The 20,019-nt window shown below is 32.6% G+C and overlaps 1 protein-coding gene across 1 annotated transcript; it reads right to left on the bottom strand.

The window, feature by feature from the left end:
• Nucleotides 1-15,503: 15,503 nt before the first annotated feature.
• LOC132753152 (uncharacterized) lies at nt 15,504-19,807 on the bottom strand. The gene is made up of 5 exons (XM_060743593.1): nt 19,032-19,807; nt 17,442-17,558; nt 17,006-17,137; nt 16,179-16,310; nt 15,504-15,877 (listed from the first exon to the last, which is right to left on the bottom strand). The coding sequence occupies exons 1-5, from the start codon at nt 19,140-19,142 to the stop codon at nt 15,713-15,715; spliced, it is 657 nt and encodes a 218-aa protein (XP_060599576.1). The 5' UTR covers nt 19,143-19,807; the 3' UTR covers nt 15,504-15,712.
• Nucleotides 19,808-20,019: the final 212 nt, after the last annotated feature.

Genomic DNA, 20,019 nt, shown 5'->3' with positions numbered 1-20,019 from the left:
ACTATCATGACAGGTATTTGCCTATGGCTATGAAGGTATACAACTGAATCTATAATTTTTACCTGAGGTTCAGAATTTATGTCACTATTATTTATACTGGACAATTCATATGCAGTATTTTCCTTTAATAACCCATGATAATATTTCAATTTTCCCTTTACTATGTGTGATGTTTGAGGTTGTAAAACACAATCATTTTCGAGTCTAACAATAGAAGCTACGTGTATATCTTCCTCTAAAGCAATATAATGGTGATCAATTCGTAAACAATTTAAATCATTATAAAGTCTAACACCATTTTTCGATAAAAAATCTCTGCCTAAAATAGCGCTTCGATTAATATTTTCTACCACAAAAAAATTATGTGTTTTCTTTACTGAACCAATTTTAAATGTAAGATCTATACAACCTTTAACGTATAAAAATTGACCATTTACGGACTGAAGATTCACGGATTTGTGAATTAATTTTGGTTTATTTTTTAGTGACAAATAAGATCTAAATGATATAATCGATACTTCAGTACCTGTATCAATAAGGCTTCTAAATCTAACATTTCCAATTTTTATAAAACAAGAATTAGGATTTCCGCAAATTGCAATATTGAAAACACGTGACTTCTTATTTCTCCTATTATCGACTCTATAATAAGAGTTAATTAGTTTTTTCGTTGCGTGTAACGCATTTGAGTTTTACACTCTCTAGCAATGTGACCTATTTGCCCGCAGCTAAAACAAGTAAGTTTAGATTTCCAGTATTGTTTTGGTAATTGTCTGTCCTGTGTATATCTGTCATTATTACTAAAATTTCCCCTAGGGTAATATCTCTGTCTGTAATTATCATTATTTTGCCTATAATACCTTTGTTGGTTGTCATGAGGTCTGTCTGATGGTCTATATTGACCGTTATTTGAGTTAGAGTATCTTATATCAGAATTTACCTGTAATATTTGCCTAGGTTTTTTTTCTACAATCAGAAATATGATGACCTGGTTTTCTACAATAAGCACAAGTTCGTACTTTAAAATGATCAATTTCCATAGGTTCCTGCCCTTGAGAAAGGTGATATTCAGATGAATGTTGGTTATTTTGAAATCTTAAATTAAACCTAGTTCTTAAATTTTGTTCATTCATAGCCGATCGAACTGCATTTTGTAAGGTATCTGGATTATCTCGCATTACTTTCATCTTGAGATAATTCTCACGTAATCCGTCCGTAAAGAACATGATAATTTGTCTTTCAATCAAAGCTAAATTCCCGTCAGTTCGCCTATAAGCTATTTCCGCTAAAGATAATAATCGTTCTGCAAAAAGTTGAACATTTTCATTTTTGTGGTGCTTCATTGAACGTAACAAGGAAAATGCGTATTGTGGATCTTGAATAATGTCAAACCTTGAATCCATCCCATGTGCTGTCAGGGTGATCTCTTAAATCTCTATTAACAAGTAAAATGGTTTCCTGCGGTGAACATTTTAATGATATAAAGATATTTCATTTAACTATTTTCAACATAGGGGGGGGGGGGTAAATAAACGTTTGTATCAGGAATATAGTTGACAATTGAATATCAATATAGAAGAAGGTCTTTGGAAACGACCGGAGCAAAAAATAAATAAAGTAAACACACACGTTTACGCAGAAAATATCTCTATTTGTTATGGTAGATGCCCCTACGAATATTTTAATTTTGTAAATTTTCAGTATAAAACAATTTATTGTTTGTAAAATTTGAGATAGATATTAAAGAAACATTGATAATTTTCAAACACTTCATTCAAGTTTTTCCACCTTAAACGGTAAAATAATTATAGAAAATTAGAAATATCACGTTCTTAATAAGTTGTAAAATTCGGACTAATTCCCTACAGGTAAATCCGTAACGTACCGGCAAACGGTATTTAGCTAGGTTTTCGAAAGGTCAATTAACCAATCATGTACGGTTTAGAGATCACATGCTCCTCCATGTACCGAAAACAGGTCACGTGCTCCTCCATGCTTCAAAAGTTAAACGCGTACCAATACCCTGCGGTCTCCAGACCGCAGGGAATAAAATCACTAACCGAATTTTTACTTGACTGATACGCGACAAGCTTTAATCTTTCCTCAGGTACCCTATTTAATACCCCAAATTTCTCAATACTCTTAATCCATAATTTAAATTCCCCCGGTTCACCATTAAAAGACTGAATAACTTGGGAAATACTTTGTGTGCCAACATAAGCGCTGACATTACTAAGTTCCCTACCTAAATTCTCAAAAATTCTAGCAATATCTGGTTCTGCCATAGTCCTAAGCCAACAACAAATACAAAAAACAGAGGATAAAAAACTCACCGGTCTCGTGTCTGGCTCCGCTGGAAACTGGTTCCCGTGGCTGATCGAATAATGGCCCCCTTCGTCGTTGTGTTCCGCAAAAAACGTCTGGTGTATCGAATCCTGTAGTCACTAGAGCACCAAATCGTCCCTTGTAGTGTAACGCTCAGATCTGAATAACTCAATATGAATAAGTCAACACAATATCAAGTTTATAAACGTCATATATATGTATTTATTTAATATAAAATATTATTCTCGAAGATAACACAATTGCTTAAACAATGTCTTTAACAATTTTACAATTCTTATACAAATACGTAAAACAATAAGAATCAATGTCAATTGCGTATTTAGCATAATTTAACCTAAGTGAGTGAGTCTGTTTTAACATCAAAAACTACACTAAAGAATCTAATATTTCGCTCACCTTAAATACTAAAATATTATACGCCTAAGACTTAATAACTTAATAATTCATAGAGTATATATGCATTTATGGACAGCTAACAATTAAATAACCAATTATGTTTGCACGATATAGGTACAAAAGGTACAATTCCCCGCTTAAGTGATGACAGGCCCATTAATTAACTAAATTAAGCATAGTGTCCGGTGACAGCTCATTAAATTAAATATATCTGCATAGTGTCCGGTGACAGCTCATTAAATTTAATATATCCGCCTATGTATTGTTGACTAATTACCGGCTAATTACCGTTATCCTACACAAGTTTCACTTTTCATCATGTTGAAAACTGAAATGCTTTAGCTAGGTAATCTGTCTTTCATTACATTTGAAGCTTATGTAGCAATATAGTATTCTAGGTACTGTTACTGGATATATATTCATTATCATCATGTTAAGGATCTAGTCATGAATGTACTGAATGCATTTATATTTTGGATGTATATTTTATTGTACCACTTAGATAATGTAATAAAGTTGTTCTAATTTAGTTTATTCTGAATTCCTTCCCTCTTTCAATAAAATATTCAACCACCAGATTAATAATCTGTTATTCAGTGGCCCATATTCCTTTATGCTTCACAATTTCAACGTTTTAAGTAAGACATATATGCATAAATGCGCAGCGAATACTTCAGTGCTTTCAGCGCTTTGATTACTTTACCGCGTTACGTAGTATAGCGGTAAAGTTATGTCTGCACGTTCCGATTGAATTAGTCACATGAGTTAAAGATTGACCAATGTTTGATTGTTTTGTTACAAACTGACCAATCGAAATGAATGGTATGATAACATTGAGATAGGTAGAGTTACAGGTATCAGTTTCTAGCGTCACGGTGTCAAGGGTATACGCATCATTTTTCCTAGAAAATCTTGTCCGGCCTTCACAGGTCAAACTACTGGTGGGATTTCAATGATAGTGACCATACATAGTTTTGGGAGACATATGTTATTGTGACAAAAACCTTTTTAGTTTTTATTGTTTTTGTCCTATGTTCCAAATTTTATCGTGCAGAATTTGAAGTTATTGTGTCACAAGAGCATGACATATCTTTTAGTTCCATATAAGTAATCGTACTAATACTGCATATAAATGGAGCTTCGTCATGTTTTCAATCTATGGAAATACCAGCATGAAGCAACTACGGAGACATATGTAAGTCGCATAATAGACATGCATATCGTTATTATGATGACATAGTAAAGTCAATATGCGGTACATGTATATAGCTTGGTGTACGTAAATTTTAGGTAACTGTAAACCCTGATCAATTAAGATCACCACAATTATATTCAATCAACTTCAACAAACAAGATCCCTTCAAAACAACAAAATTCTCTTCTCAATAAAAAAATAACCGCTACACACTATCAGCGTGTCTCTCCTAACTGATGTAAAATCTCTCTCAAAACGCGCATATTTGCTAGCTTAAACGATCTGACCTTTACATGTAGATATATTTTATACCCCCAGCAACAGGTTTATAAATGAAACTGTACATTGAAATCTGATACACTTCAGTGTATCGCTGACTCGTTGTAAAAAACTATCTACAGTGAAACTGTATGATTATTCTGACACACTTATTGACTAATAAAATACGCTTAAACGTGCCGTAATTAAGCACAAAAAACACACTGGCAGTAACAAAAGTTATCATAAGAACTCCAGTTATCAAAAGAACTCCGTGACAATGAAAAATCGGGTATAAGTTTATTAGCCTGGGCTTTATGTTTGCAACTATGCATTACAATTATGTATTTATGTATAGCAACGAAGAAGATCACAAATGAAAAGGTCAATATGTACGAATGAGCAAGTAATTTGGAAATTTTACTCAAAACTACCAGACTTTTTTTAAAAAGGCGATGAAAAATGGACTAAAATGTTTTTCTGAAACATAATATAATACGTAGGGCAAGCTTAATTATCAAAGTTTAATTTAGCACCTCAAACTCCCTATCTAAAGGTAAAATGACTATTTTTTACGTCAGTTCTACAAGTATATAGAAAAGTTTTCCACAGAAATCCGTAACGTTTTCCAGGAACTCCGTGACAGTTATCATAAGAACTCCAAACAAGTTATCATAAGAACTCCATCCTTCGTGTAACACTTCCTCCCCCGTGTTTATGTACTGTGAGAAACAATTTTAGCAATATTAGTAAAGGACTGTCAAATCAAAATTTCTGTAGAGTTTCATCAAAATCAATTGATCAGTTAAAGACTAGATGTCCTGTAACACTTTATTTCAATTTTTGGTCATCTTGTTGAACAGACCGGAACCATTTGGGAAATTTTTATAGAGGCCAATCTAAGAATTATTTCTATACACTTAATCAAAATCTACCGAACAGTTATGGAAGATATGATGTCTCAAGTTTTTCTTCTTTTGGCTCTGGTGGTAATCTTGTTCAGCAGACCGGCGCCATCTCAGCAGTTTTGGGAGGGTACCGTCCAAGGATCATTCCTGTATATTTTCATTACTATTGGTGCAGGGGTATAGGAGGAGATATCGTAAATAAAAAATGGACGAAACACACATGACACAGACAGTTACTATACCTCACCTTTAGCATGTTGTGCTTGGTGAGCAAACAAAAACGGCCAACGTTAATGTTTCTGGACGGCAACGAAAACCAGACTGGAGCAATGGCTAGCTTAAAATCTTTCTTTGAAAAAAGTCGAACTAGTACAGAACACCCAAAACGGCTAACTTGACAATGTTGCACACTCGATGCTCATTGCCGTTAGTGGGTTTTGCATGCTTCCGCCAACACCCCTCCCCAATCCCCATGTCGCCGTCGTTAGCATATTAAAACATTTTAACATGAAAATGATGACATTGATTATAAAAATCCGTAGATCGATGTGTTCGAACAATGGTTACCACGAAACCTTTCATGTTGCATATCCGTGCTATTTGATAAAAAGCACGGAGGATACCCAAAAAAAATTTCATTGTCAATACATTTTAAAAGAAAGCAATATATCTTAAGGGTGATTAAGCAGGTATGTAGATGAAAGTTCAAATAGAAGGAACTAAAATACAACAAACGTGTCAAAAGGATCAGACATATAACATCTCTGATTAAAGTACGGGACCACTTTTTACGGTCATAATGACTAAATGATCAATATTCATACTTTCATTTTTGATCTGATCTAAGACCTCTGCATGTTACCTTAGCCAAAAGGCCCTGATCTTTGTTCTTAACACTATGAATCATAACATTAAACATTGATTCAGGTGTGTAACACTATGTCTCATAGTGGCAAATATTTGCGTAAAGTAAAATTAAGATTCCTCCATGCATGTAGAAGAAACAGTCCGCACATTACTGTACATTTAATCTTCTCTGATGACATTTATATTTACAATACTAAGCCGCATGATTCCGGAACATTTGTAATATAATCACTGTGACCTTAACCATGACTACAGTAAAATGAATTTTGAATGCGACAGTCGGGCTCATATCTGTAAACATTTGTATCAGGTTATATTGAAATCCATGTATGTATGACATTTTTTGTTCCGAACAAGAGTTTTCCTTTAACATCTATGATATTGGCCTTTCAATATTAAACTTGATTCAAGTGCATGACACTACGTGCTATGCGGGTGATCATTAGTGATACACGAATCCCCCTTGCATGAAGAAGATATTCTCCAGACAAAATCCGAACATTTCATCATCGCTGGTGATCTTGACCTAGTATTCATTGACCTAGCTTATGCTGGTCACGCTAAATACTTTTTAAATATAAAACTTACTAAAATATAAAACTGCATGCAGAAGATATGCCCCAGACAATACATCTTGATAGTTTACTCTCTAATGACATGGAGCATGCATGTAATGACCTAGTTTATGCTTTCAAGACTCAGTTTTATTGTGATCACCGTTCTCATAGTGAGCTTATAGAATCGAAGTCTGCCAGTGCTCTGTCAGTCGTCCCGAATTCATATAAATGACATCTCTTCTAAAACCACACAGTCAAATTTGAAACCCCTCAGTCAAATTTAACAAGAAATGTCGAACGACACATATGCCCCTTTTTTAGCCCTTGACTCATACTATTAGTAATTTTTTATATAGAAACATGCCATATATGGGTACACGGAAGCGTTCAGTTATGGAAAAATAAAAATAATGACCAGTATATGACCTGAAACTGAATGAAGCTATCATAAGTATTATCAGCGGAAACCAGTCTGACAATTTATGCCCCTGTGACTTTGATCTAGTGACCCTAAAATTAATAGGGCTCATCTACGAGTTATGACCAATGGTCAGTATGTGAAATATGAATACTTTGTGATAAATAGCTTTTAAAAACTACCTGGTCTACAAACATATGAATAATCAATATGTGAAATATGAAGACTTGATAGTTTCCAAGATAATGAGCAGAAAGCATTTTAACATTTAAAGTCCCTGTGACATTGACCTTTGACCTAGTAACCCCAAAATCAAACAGGGGTCATCCATTAGTTATGACCAATTAGTATGTGAAATATAAAAACTTTGTGGTAATAGTTTTTAAGGTAATCAGCGGAAACCATGTGTACCATCAGACAGACATATTGGCCTTTGACCTAAAGAACCCAAAATTGATAGGGGTCGTCTACTAGTGATTACAAATCAATGTGAAAAATAATCACTAAGTTATCAATAGTTTTCAAGAAACCATTCTGACATTGAAGGCCCCTGTGACCTTGACCTTTGTACAAGTGACCCCAAACAACTGACCCATAAATCAATAGGGGTCATCTACTACATATGACTAATCAACATGTGAAATATGAAGTTTTTGGTCAATATAAATTAGCAGACATTCCTGACATTTGAGAACCCTGTGACCTTGACCTTTGACGTAGTGACCAAAACACCAATGGGTTCATCTACTAGTTATGACCAATCAGTATAAGAAATATGAAAACTTTGTGATAGTTTTCAAGATAAGCGGAAACCATTCTGACATTAAAGGCCCCTGTGACCTTGAACTAGTGACCATAAAATCAATAGGGGTCATCTACTACTTATGACTTATCAATATGTGAAATATAAAGACTATGTGATATATAGTTTTCAAGATAATGAGCGGTAATTATTCTGACAATAAAAGCCCCTGTAACTTTTACCTTTGAACTAGTGACCACAAAATCAATAGGGGTCATCCACTACTTATGACTAATCAATTTGTGAAATATAAAGACTATGCGATACAGTTTTCAAGATAATGAGGGGTAATTATTCTGACATTTAAGACCCCTGTATCAATGACCTTAGTGGCCTCAAAATCAATAGGGGTCATCTACTAGTTGTGACCAATCGGTATGTGAAATATGAAGACGTTGTGATAAATAGTTTTAAAGATAATAGGCTGAAAGCATTCTGACAATTAAGACCCTAGTGACCTTGACCTTTGAACTAGTGATCCCAAATTTAATAGGAGTCATTTACTAATTATGACCAATCAATGTGAAATATGAAGACTTTGTAATAAATAGCTTTCAAAATAATGAACGAACTCCATACTTACATTCAATGCCCCTGTGACCTTGAAGTTTGACCTAATGACCCCAAAAGCAATTGGGGTCATCTACTAGTTATGACCAATTAGTATTTGAAATATGAAGACTTTGTGACGGTTCTCAAGATAGTGAGCAGAAACCATTTAAAGACCCTGTGACCTTGACCTAGTGCCCCAAAATAAATATGGGTCATCTACTAGTTATGACCGATCACGATTTTCAAGATAATCAGTGGAAACCATTCTGATATGTAAGGCCCCTGTGACCTGGACCTTTGACCTAGTGACCCCAAAATCAATAGGGGTCATTTATTTATTATGACAAATAACTATGTGTAATATGAAAACTTTGTGATGAATAGTTTTCAAGATAATCAGTGGAAACCATTCTGACATTTAAGGACCCTGAGACCTTGACCTTTGACCTAGTGACCCCCAAAATATATGTCGGTTATCTACTAGTTATGACCAATCAGTGTGTGAAATATGAACTTTCTGATAGTTTGTAAGATAATCAGCGGAAACCATGTGGTCTACCGATGGGCAGATTGACGACATTAGCTAAACAATATACCCCCTCTTCTCTGAAAGGGGGAACAAGAATCAGTGACAATTCAATAATCTGACACCTTCAAGGTCAAGGTTATACATATGTCAAGGTCAATTTGAGTTTGATATACATGAAGGTCCTGACCTATCAGATATGTGCATTCATAACAAAATTATGACAACTTGACCAAAATTCAACAATTTGGCCTCAACGGTCAATGTCATTTAATCTTCAAGGTCATATCTAAATTATTCAACATGTCTGTTTAGTCACAATTCTTGTTTTGGCCATGTATAAATCAAATCCGTACATAAAAATTATGACAACCAAAATTCAATAATTTGACATTGCTGGTCAAGGTCATTTAAAGCTCAAGGTTAAGGGCACTTAAGGGTTACTTTTCAGAAGATCTTATCCAAATGGTTGTTTTGTCCAAGTACGTAGATAATCCACTGATTGTCGAAATGCAAAGATAATCATACTACTGGTGTAATGAAGACCAGGCAAAATATATTTTGGCTCTTAGAGGTGAATATGAAATCAAATCTACTGGTGATAAATGTTTTGTCTATGTTTGGTAAAATCAACTCTGATTTTATTCTGATTAGTGGGCTAATAAAAAAGAATAGCCAAAATAATTGTTTCAGAAATTTATTATATCAAACATACATTAACTGAACATAAAACTATACATACAGACCTGAAATAATCTCTAAAATACATTCATAAATGAATACAAAGCAAGAAAAGTAGCAAAACAATTTGATCATAATATCAGGTCTGGGAATCATACTCTTCATTTTACAAAAGCTCTTATCATGAAAGGTAAAAGTATTGAAGTAATAAGATTGTTCTTAGGACTGTGTTAATGTTTCTTATTTTCAGTTATTTCCAACAGAAAATTAAATTGACAAGCTTTAAGTGATTTCTAAGACTGGTGGCTTTATATTATATAATGTTTAAGAAAAATAAAGGATATGATATGGTACAGTTCTGATTCCCAAAGCTGAATAATATACAAGTCAAATAAACAAAGTTACATAGAGATTCACACTTATATGGCAAAACAATTGGCAAAACAATGTTTTACTTTAGTTTAACAATATTCAATGTATTCAAATATCAAAGAAAATTGTACCGAGCTGAAGATATGTTAAAATAAAATGCATGCCAGCAGATCAACATTTATAATATAAAAGTCAAACAAATAGTAAAACAAGAGGGCCATGGTGGCCCTGAATCGCTCACCTGAGATACATTGCTAGAAATGGTCACACTTTCAGTAATGAGGTCATATTGAGAATGTCATTTCTACCCAAGCATCATAATCTTTAAAATATTTCTAGATGTTGGCTACAAAATGCTTCATGACAAATATCTCAGCTAAGGCTTGGCATTGTAATTTTACACAAGAAAACTTAATTTAATAAATGTGTTTTACTTTGTCAGACTATGTAAACTAAGTGACCCTCAGGGTTTTTATTATGTTAAACAAGCTACATGATACTAGCATTATTTCTACACATCCGTTTGAATGCAACAGCCCGGGAATTGTGCATCCAAGAAGACTTTTAAGGGGTATATCGATGCAGGATGGCGTTCTTCAACCAAGCCCTGGTGATAAAGCTTTTCGGCAGAAAAAAAGCTATGCATGCTGATATGATGGCAACCTTTGGTTGCTTACAATGACTGGTACTTCACATGTGAGGCAGCCTCAAAACCAGTTTAATAAACATAATTTATATTTATTCTTTAATATTAGAGACTTTTGATCAAAGTCTGGGTGCCCTTATCAGAATCTTTGCCAAAATTGCAGAGGTCCCCACACAGCTACTTCATGTGGGATTCGAACCTCAACTTCTTTGCTAAATTGGTTAAATAATTTCAGACCTAGAGTCGTTAAACCACAAGGCCCAAGATTAAGTGCTCCTCAAGCAATTGTTGGAGGAACCTTACCAATTGACATTAAACATTTGAAGCTATGGTTAAAGGGCTATGAGGTTGCTGAACAAAACTATCTTTTGAATGGCTTTAAAAAATGTTTTGGACTCAATACTCTGGTCCACAGATTAGTTATGAAGAAGTTGAACTTGGTCGAATTTTAGGAAAACCATTTTCTAATTTAAGAGTCAATCCTCTGGGATAAGTCCCAAAAAATCAGGAGGTTTGAGATTGATTACTAACCTGTCTCATCCTACAGCAAATAAAGTTAATGATTTTATTGATTCTAAGTACTGTTCAGTTTATTACTCCAAGTTTGACAATGTTATTGCAAAAACTCAATTATTGGGCAAAGGGACTGAGCTTGGTAAACAAGATATTTCTTTCGCTTTAATGTGTCCAATAAGGCCAGAGGAATTCCAACTGTTGGGGATTAAATATAAAAACAAAAAATGCTGCCTCAAGGTGCATCAATTATTTGCACAATATTTGAACGTTTTCTCCTTTTATCCAGTGGGCAGTATCAAATTATGCAAAATCTTCTTACATTGATCACTATCTGGATGATTTTATTTTTGGGGTAAATCTGGGACTTAAGACTGTACTAAGTTGTTGTCTGATTTTAATCATATCTGTGATGACATGAACATTCCATTAAATCCAGGTAAGTCCGACAATTTGGAAGTCCGTATCCCGCCAGAAAAAAATAGAGAAGGCAAAAGATATTATTAATGAAATTATTTATAAGAAAAGGGTCAGCCTTAACAAATTCCAGTCTGTTGTTGGTCTTTTAAATTTCTTTACAAGAGTGATTTCTTCAGGTCGAACATTTAATTGTGGCTTATACAAAGCAATAACCCAGGCTAAACGCCAAAATCATTTCATTCGAATTTCTTCCTCAAACAAAGAGGATTTCATGATGTGGCTTAATTTTTTAGAGCATTTTAATGGTATATCTGTTTTCAGCAACCTTGATTAGGTGTCATATAATAAGCTTCATTTATATACTAACTCTGCTGGAAATAGAATCTTGGCCTGTGGAGCAGATTAAGATGGAGAATGGTCAGTTTTTAAATGGTCAGAGTGCTGGAGTGATGAAGTTTTCAAAGACATAACCTTTTTAGAATCAATCCTAATTGTTTTGTCAAAGGGGAAAAATGATTCATTATTCATACAGATAATCAAAGTCTTCTCCAAATTCTTAACAATAAATCTTCACGCAACCATCGGGTTAGATATTAATGAGACAGTTGGTTCTTAAATTGTTGCGGCAAAACATTCAGATTAAAGCACATCACATCGAGTCAAAAGGAAATGGTATTTGTGATGGCATCAGTCGTCTGCAATATTTACGATTACTATCCTTATTGCCACATAATGCTTGTAAAGTTCCACTTTCAATTCCACAGGATTTCCAGCATTTTTGTGCGACAAAATTTACCGTCTTGTAGATCAGTCTTTGTCGGTCAATATGCATAGAACTTACTGTTCTGTACTTCAAACATTTGACAATTTCAGATGTTTACAGTTTAATAATAAAAGTTGGCCGCCTCCATTATTTCATATTACTCATTATGTAGCTTATATGTCATTTAGCGGTTATGCATACAAAACTGTTAATTGTCATATAGCTGCCATCACTTTCATTAACAAATTCTATAATTTGACAGATAACACTCATAGTTTTTTTATTCCGCAAACTTCTTGATGGTATGAATAGATATCAAAGGCGTAGGGACAATAGACAGCCAGTTACCACTAATTTGCTACATCATCTGCTTCACAACCTCAAATTTGTCTGATAATCGCATTATGAATCCATATTTTTTGCTGTGGCATTCATGGTGACATTTTATGCTCTCTTGAGAGCGAGTGAAATTAACATAATTAGTAAAGAGGATGTATATTTATCTGATTCGCATTTGTGTCTTAATATAAGACATTCAAAAACTGATCAATTACATAGAGGTTCCACAGTGAAAATTCCATTAGATAATAATATGTTTGGCCATCTCAAGGAAATCATCCTTAATTCTATGGCAGTGCGTCCTACCAATTTCTCTGCCATTTAGATGGTTCAATACTCACGCCTTATCAATAAATATGTTTTAACAAAAACCTTAAAATCTCGTTTAAGCTCTATGTGAGGCCATATTATAGTTCGTCCATGTTATTATTCCTTTGCATTTTTTCCATATTAGGTGAACAGTCCAGACATTCAGTTTGGTTGGTTGGTTCTTCAGTTTTACGAGATGTTCATCAGTATGCAAAGTGTAACAGTACATTTGGTGAACATTTACAATTGATAAAGCGTAAAAAATCAGCACCTCTGAAACGATATTCAATTATTAGCTACTGAGTATAACTCTGTGTCAGATATTCTGTTAATTCATTGTGGAGGAAATGATTTGGGTCAAATCTGTCTTTCCTACATTAATTATTCTTTGGATTTATATTATATCATTTATTATTCTGTAGATTTATAACACTTATTACCAGGTACGAGAATCATTTGGTCTACTATTCTTCCTAGGCTCCATTATGGAAATGAAGAATATCAAATAAAATTAAATAAACAAGAGGGCCATGATGGCCCTGAGTCGCTCACCAGAAACAACTGTTTTTCAAAGAACTTGCTGAAAGACCAATCCAGCTCAACTTTTACTTGTCCTTCTAATTATTGAAATATTTTGCCCTAATATTTTGGAGGCTTTGTTAGAAATATCTATGTTGCAAGTGTGTTCCAATGAGAATGTGTAGAATAAAATAATGCAGAATAAACAGGTCTAGGATTTCATGATATTTACGGACAGTCTGTAAATTTTTGGACGAGCCATAATTTTACAGATTTTATAGATCTGTAAATCTACAGACATTAAGTAAGAAAATAGTAGAAGCTGCATTAAAATTCAAAACCACAGGTTAAAATTAATAAGGTTACATACTATATGATTAAATGTAACAGTATGGTGAGATTCAAAACAATATGATGACTTTCAATTTTCACTTTTATTAAATATTTCAAAATCATCATACAAAGATGAAACTCACCACATTACCTTTGTAAATATAAACAATCAATAAAAAACAAGTCAGAAGCTGCGGATTTTTGTGTAAAATTAAAAACAGCAAATTTCACATTGAATATAGATTTGTAAATTTATGAATTGAAATATCTTTAAATTTCTAGACTATCCATAAATTTACGTACAGTCCATAAATATCATGAAATACTAGACCTGATAAACGACCACTACAGCAGGGTTAATTTTGATAGAACATTTTTTCTTTATAAATTTTGTAAATGAATACATAATGTCACATGCAAAATATGTAAGGTGTTTACAGTATGGGACAACAAACTTTTTATTTCAGGGAAAATTCGAGCCCAATCGGTAAAATTATGGAGCTTTGGTAGCTTTCGGAACGGAACTCGTAAAAATTACCGCTGCCACCAATATAGAACTGTCGCGATTGATTATAAAGGGATTGACAATACAATCAATCGACTTACCTTCCACGTCTGGATCGTAGCCAAGCTAGGAATTGCCTACTTCTTCTAGTTACAAATTACACTAACATGCCCAACTGTCAAGCGTAACACACTAGTTCCGAACTCTAAAGTTTGTGCATCCCGATGTGAATGATTTGTCTTTATTTTCAGTAATACAAACTGTGCAAGTCATTTTAATAACCAACTAGAACTCCGCGAGTCGGATGTGTCGCCTTGTGAACAATATAGTTTAAGAGAAATGGCAAAGACAAAAATGAAATTTGAAAAATCAACAAAGGGCAATAACTTAAAAAACAAGAGCCACCGCCGGGCGGGGGCAACGCTGGACTTTTTTACTTTTTCTAAACGCAAACATAGAAAGGTTTGAACATATATAAGCGTTTCATTTTTTTAAATTTAGTTGGTCTGTCTTGTCAAATTAGTTTTGTTTATATATTTTGTATATATATATATATGAATAGAAACATTAAGCATATTTCTAAAAATAGCAACAGTACGCAATTTCTTAAAATAGCAACAATGCCGCAATTTCTAAAAATAGAAAAAAATGACGCAATTTCTAAAAATAGCAACAATAACGCAATTTTTAAAAATAGAAAAAATGACGCAATTTCTAAAAAATAATAATGACGCAATTTCTAAAAATAGCAACAATGACGCAATTTCTAAAACTAGCAACAATGACGCAATTTCTAAAAATAGAAAAAATGATGCAATTTCTTAAAATAGAAAAAATGACGCAATTTCTAAAAATAGCAACAATGATGCAATTTCTAAAAAAAGAAACAATGATGCAATTTCTAAAAAAAGCAACAATTTCTAAAAATAGAAAAGGACGCAATTTCTAAAAATAGAAAAAATGACGCAATATTTTCTAAAAAAAAATAATATATATATATATATATATATATATATATATATATATATATATACACACACACACACATATATATATATATATATATATATATATATATATATAAATTGCGTCATTTTTTTTTTATTTTTAGAAATTGCGTCATTTTTTTCTATTTTTAGAAATTGCGTCATTTTTTCTATTTTTAGAAATTGCGTCATTGTTGCTATTTTTAGAAATTGCGTCATTTTTTGCTATTTTTTAGAAATTGCGTCAATTTTTCTATTTTTTAGAAATTGCATCATTGTTGCTATTTTTAGAAATTGCGTCACTTTTTTATTTTTAGAAATTATGTCATTTTTTTGTATTTTTAGAAATTGCGTCATTTTTTTATTTTTAGAAATTGCGTCATGTTGCTATTTTAAGAAATTGCGTACTGTTGCTATTTTTAGAAATATGCTTAATGTTTCTATTCATATATATACAAAATATATAAAGAAAACTAATGTGACAAGACAGACAAACTAAATTTATAAAAAGGAAACGTTAATTAATATATGTTCAAACCTTTCTATGTTTGCGTTTAGAAAAAGTAAAAAGTCGAGCGTTGCCCCCGCCCGGCGGTGGCTCTTGTTTTCAAATATCATGCCATGTTCGTTTTCAACACTACCCATAGTTTCATCAAGTGACAGAGTCTGATTAAAAAATACAAATCAAAAGTTGATATATTAAGACAGGCACTGAATTCCAATCTACCTATAAATGCTGAATTCTCAAACCTATACTCTCAAATCATGCGTATATATATTATGGTATCTTGGAATTTTACTGACCTACTTTGCAAATAGTTACATTTAGGAAAAATTAACGAGGCTTCTGTCGACAAAGATTTTTTTTCAACAAAAGCCCATGATTTAACTAAAGTTGGTCCCTCAGAACACATACAAGCTGATTACAATTTCAAGAATGGAAAAAAAACCCTTAAATTTCCATTACCTCTCTGTCATCATGACTTTTGTGACAATCTATCATGGACAACTCACAGCTGCAATCATTAGCAATTTCATTCTCAAATCTTACGTCCTGCTCATTTTCAACATGAGTCACAGTTTCATTATTTGACATGGTCTGAATACAAAAATGACAATACAAATCAAACAGCTATAAAAGTGAAACAGATTGGAAATTATTTGGATAAAACCAGCCAAAAGAGAATGCTGAACCAATGCAGTATGCGTAGGCAGGATAAGCTGAACACTAAGTTGTTATAATAACATCAAAATGTTTGGAAACAAGTCTGCTTCCTACTATTAACATATAACAGGCACAGAATTCCAATCAATATCTGATTCGAGAAAACTTAAACCAATATCAAATACATTAATCGGTATCTTGGACATTCATTGTCCAACTTGGCATATAAACATATTTTCAGTACAATTTAAAAGCATCATAAGCAAACTCATTTTCAAATCATATGTCATGTTTGTTTTCAACCTAACTCTGATTTAAACAAAACAATAAGAATAAAGTATCAATATCTTTTAACAGGCACTGAATTCCAATCTACATATAAACGCAGAATTCTCAAACCTATACTCTCAAATCATGCGTGTACATAAATGATGGTATCTTGGACATTTACTGACCTACTTTCCCAAAAGTTACTCTTTAGTAAAAATTAACATGACAAGGCCTCTGTCATTAATGTTTTTTTTTTCATTAAATAGCCAATGATTTAACTAAAGATGGTCCCTTGGGACACATTCAAGCTGATTACAAAGTCACATATTGGAAAAAAAAACATCTCAAATTTCCATTACCTCTCTGTCATCATGACTTTGATGACAATCAATCAAGGATATGTCACGACCTTTATCATTAGCAATCTCATTTTCAAATATATTGTCATGCTCATTTTCAGCATTACTCATGGTTTCATCAGTCGAGAGAGTCTGATTAAAAAATTTAAAACAAGTTTCTATATTTTAAAACAGGCACTAAATTCCAATCTACATATTTCAAAAAGTCTAAAACTTATATTCTTAAATCATGCATATATATGTAATGGTATCTTGGACATTTACTGACCTACTGTTCCAATATATACATCTTAAGTAAAAAATTAACATGAAAAGGCATAAGTTGTCAAAGAGCTTTATCAACAAATAGTCCATCATTTAAGTAAAGTTGGTCCCTTAGAACACATACAAGCTGATAAATTATGAAATGGAAAAAAAACACACAAATTTCCATTACCTTTTTGTCATCATGACTTTGGTGACAAACTATCACCGACAAGTCACTGTCTCCATTTTTAAGTCTCATGTACTGTTCATTTTCAACATGAGTCACAGTTTCATCATTTGACGTGGTCTGAATACAAAAAATCTCAATGCAAATAAAAATAGCAGTAAAAGCAGAAAAAAATGGAAATTGTTGGTTTTAAGCCAGTCATAAGTGAATACTAAACCTATGCGATATGCTTAATCAGAAAAAGTTGAACCAATAATTTCAATTATACTATTATATTTGAGGATACACATCTGCCTAGTATTGGTATCATACAAGTACAACAGGCACTGAATTCCGTCTTACATATAAATCTTGAATTCCCAAACCAAAACTCTCATATCATGCATATATTTATATAATGGTATCTTGGACATTTACTGACATACTTTGCCAATAGTTACACTTTAGTAAAAATTAACATTACGAAGCCTCTGTCAATAGTGGGTTTTTTTCAACAAATAGTCCATGATTTAACATAAGCTGGTCCCTTTGGACACATTCAACCGTATTACAAATTCACATATTGGCTCAATACTCACATTTACTGACTTACTGTTCCAATATATACACCTTAAGTAAAAAATTAACATGGAGACGCATAAGTTCTCAAAGAGCTTTATCAACAAATAGTCCATCATTTAACTAAAGTTGGTCCCTTAGAACACATACAAGCTGATAACAAATTATGAAATGGAAAAAAACCCTCAAATTTCCATTATCTTTTTGTCATCATGACTTTTGTGACAATCTATCATGGACAAGTCACAGCCGCAATCATTTGCAATCTCATTCTCAAATCTTATGTCCTGCTCATTTTCAAAATGAGTCACAGTTTCATTATTTGACATGGTCTGAATACAAAAATGACAATACAAATCAAACAGCTATAAAAGTGAAACAGATTGGAAATTATTTGGATAAAACCAGCCAAAAGAGAATTCTGAACCAATGCAGTATGCGTACGCAGGATAAGTTGAACACTAAGTTGTTATAATAACATCAAAATGTTTGGAAACAAGTCTGCTTCCTACTATTAACATATAACAGGCACAGAATTCCAATCAATATCTGATTCAAAAAACTTTAAACCAATATCCTCGTATCAAATACATAATTCGGTATCTTGGACATTCATTGTCCAACTTGGCATATAAACATATTTTCACTACAATTAAAAGGAACATAAGCAAACTCATTTTCAAATCATATGTCATGTTCATTTTCAACCTAACTCTGATTTAAACAAAACAATAAGAATAAAGTATCAATATCTTTTAACAGGCACTGAATTCCAATCTACATATAAACGCAGAATTCTCAAACCTATACTCTCAAATCATGTGTGTAAATAATTATATGATGGTATATTGGACATTTACTGACATACTTTGTCAAAAGTTACTCTTTAGTAAAAATTAACATGATGGGGCCTATGTCATTTGTGTTTTTTTCAACAAATAGCCAATGATTTAACTAAAGATGGTCCCTTCGGACACATTCATGCTGATTACAAAGTCACATATTGGAAAAAAAAACATCTCAAATTTCCATTACCTCTCTGTCATCATGACTTTGATGACAATCCATCAAGGATATGTCACGACCTTTATCATAAGCAATCTCATTTTCAAATCTATTGTCATGCTCATTTTCAGCAGTACTCATAGTTCCATCAGTCGAGAGAGTCTGATTAAAAAATTTAAAACAAGTTTCTATATTATAGAACAGGCTCTAAATTCTAATCTACATTTTTCAAAAAGTTTAAAACTTATATTCTTAAATCATGCATATATATGTAATGTTATCTTGGACATTTACTGACCAACTGTTCCAATATATACACCTTGAGTAAAAAATTAACATGAAGACGCGTAAGTTGTCAAAGAGCTTTATCGACAAATAGTCCATCAGCATTACTCATGGTTTCATCAGTTGAGAGAGTCTGATTAAAAAATTTCAAAACAAGTTTCTATATTATAGAACAGGCTCTAAATTCCAATCTACATATTTCAAAAAGTCTAAAACTTATATTCTTAAATCATGCATATATATATATATATATATATATACTATACATACACACACACCAATAAATGCACAATCTGAGAAAATTCAGTAATATAACCGTCAAGGTCATTAAGGAGCCCAAGCAAATTTGGGTTTGATAAACAACAAGGTCTGGTCCTTAAGAATGTTCTGTTATAATATGAAGTTTATCCCTTCAAAAATAGCAAAGTTACAGTCAGTTACCGCCAAAACAATGAAAATTTCAATAATTTGACCTTCAAAGACAATGTCATTAATAAGTGAAGGTCAAGGTCTTTCAGTATATTTTCAGTATATTTTTAACAGTTATCTTTGAAGATTATTATTTTCAAGTTTGAAGACAATCCATTCAAAAATAACAAAGTTACAGCCAATAATAGCCAAAAACATGAAAATTTCAATAATTTGACCTTCAAAGTCAAGGTCATTGATGAGTGAAGGTCAAGGTCTGACTGGTTATTTTTAAGGGATATCCTTGAAGATTATTATGTTCAAG

The sequence above is a fragment of the Ruditapes philippinarum genome, unplaced genomic scaffold, assembly GCF_026571515.1.
Source record: "Ruditapes philippinarum isolate M1 unplaced genomic scaffold, ASM2657151v2 ctg7801_1_1_1_1, whole genome shotgun sequence".
NCBI lineage: Eukaryota > Metazoa > Mollusca > Bivalvia > Venerida > Veneridae > Ruditapes > Ruditapes philippinarum.
The sequence above is the reverse complement of the archived record's forward strand: the minus strand, read 5'-3'. Positions and strand labels throughout refer to the sequence as shown.

What these genes read in the sequence shown, in the direction of transcription:
- LOC132753152 (XM_060743593.1), bottom strand. Translation starts at nt 19,142, where the DNA reads ATGAGTACTGCTGAAAATGAGCATGACAATAGATTTGAAAATGAGATT. An exon ending in AAAGTCATGATGACAGAGAG is followed by an intron (nt 17,559 to 19,031) that starts GTAATGGAAATT and finishes TTTTGTATTCAG; the next exon opens with ACCACGTCAAATGATGAAAC. An exon ending in AAAGTCATGATGACAGAGAG is followed by an intron (nt 16,311 to 17,005) that starts GTAATGGAAATT and finishes TTTTGTATTCAG; the next exon opens with ACCATGTCAAATAATGAAAC.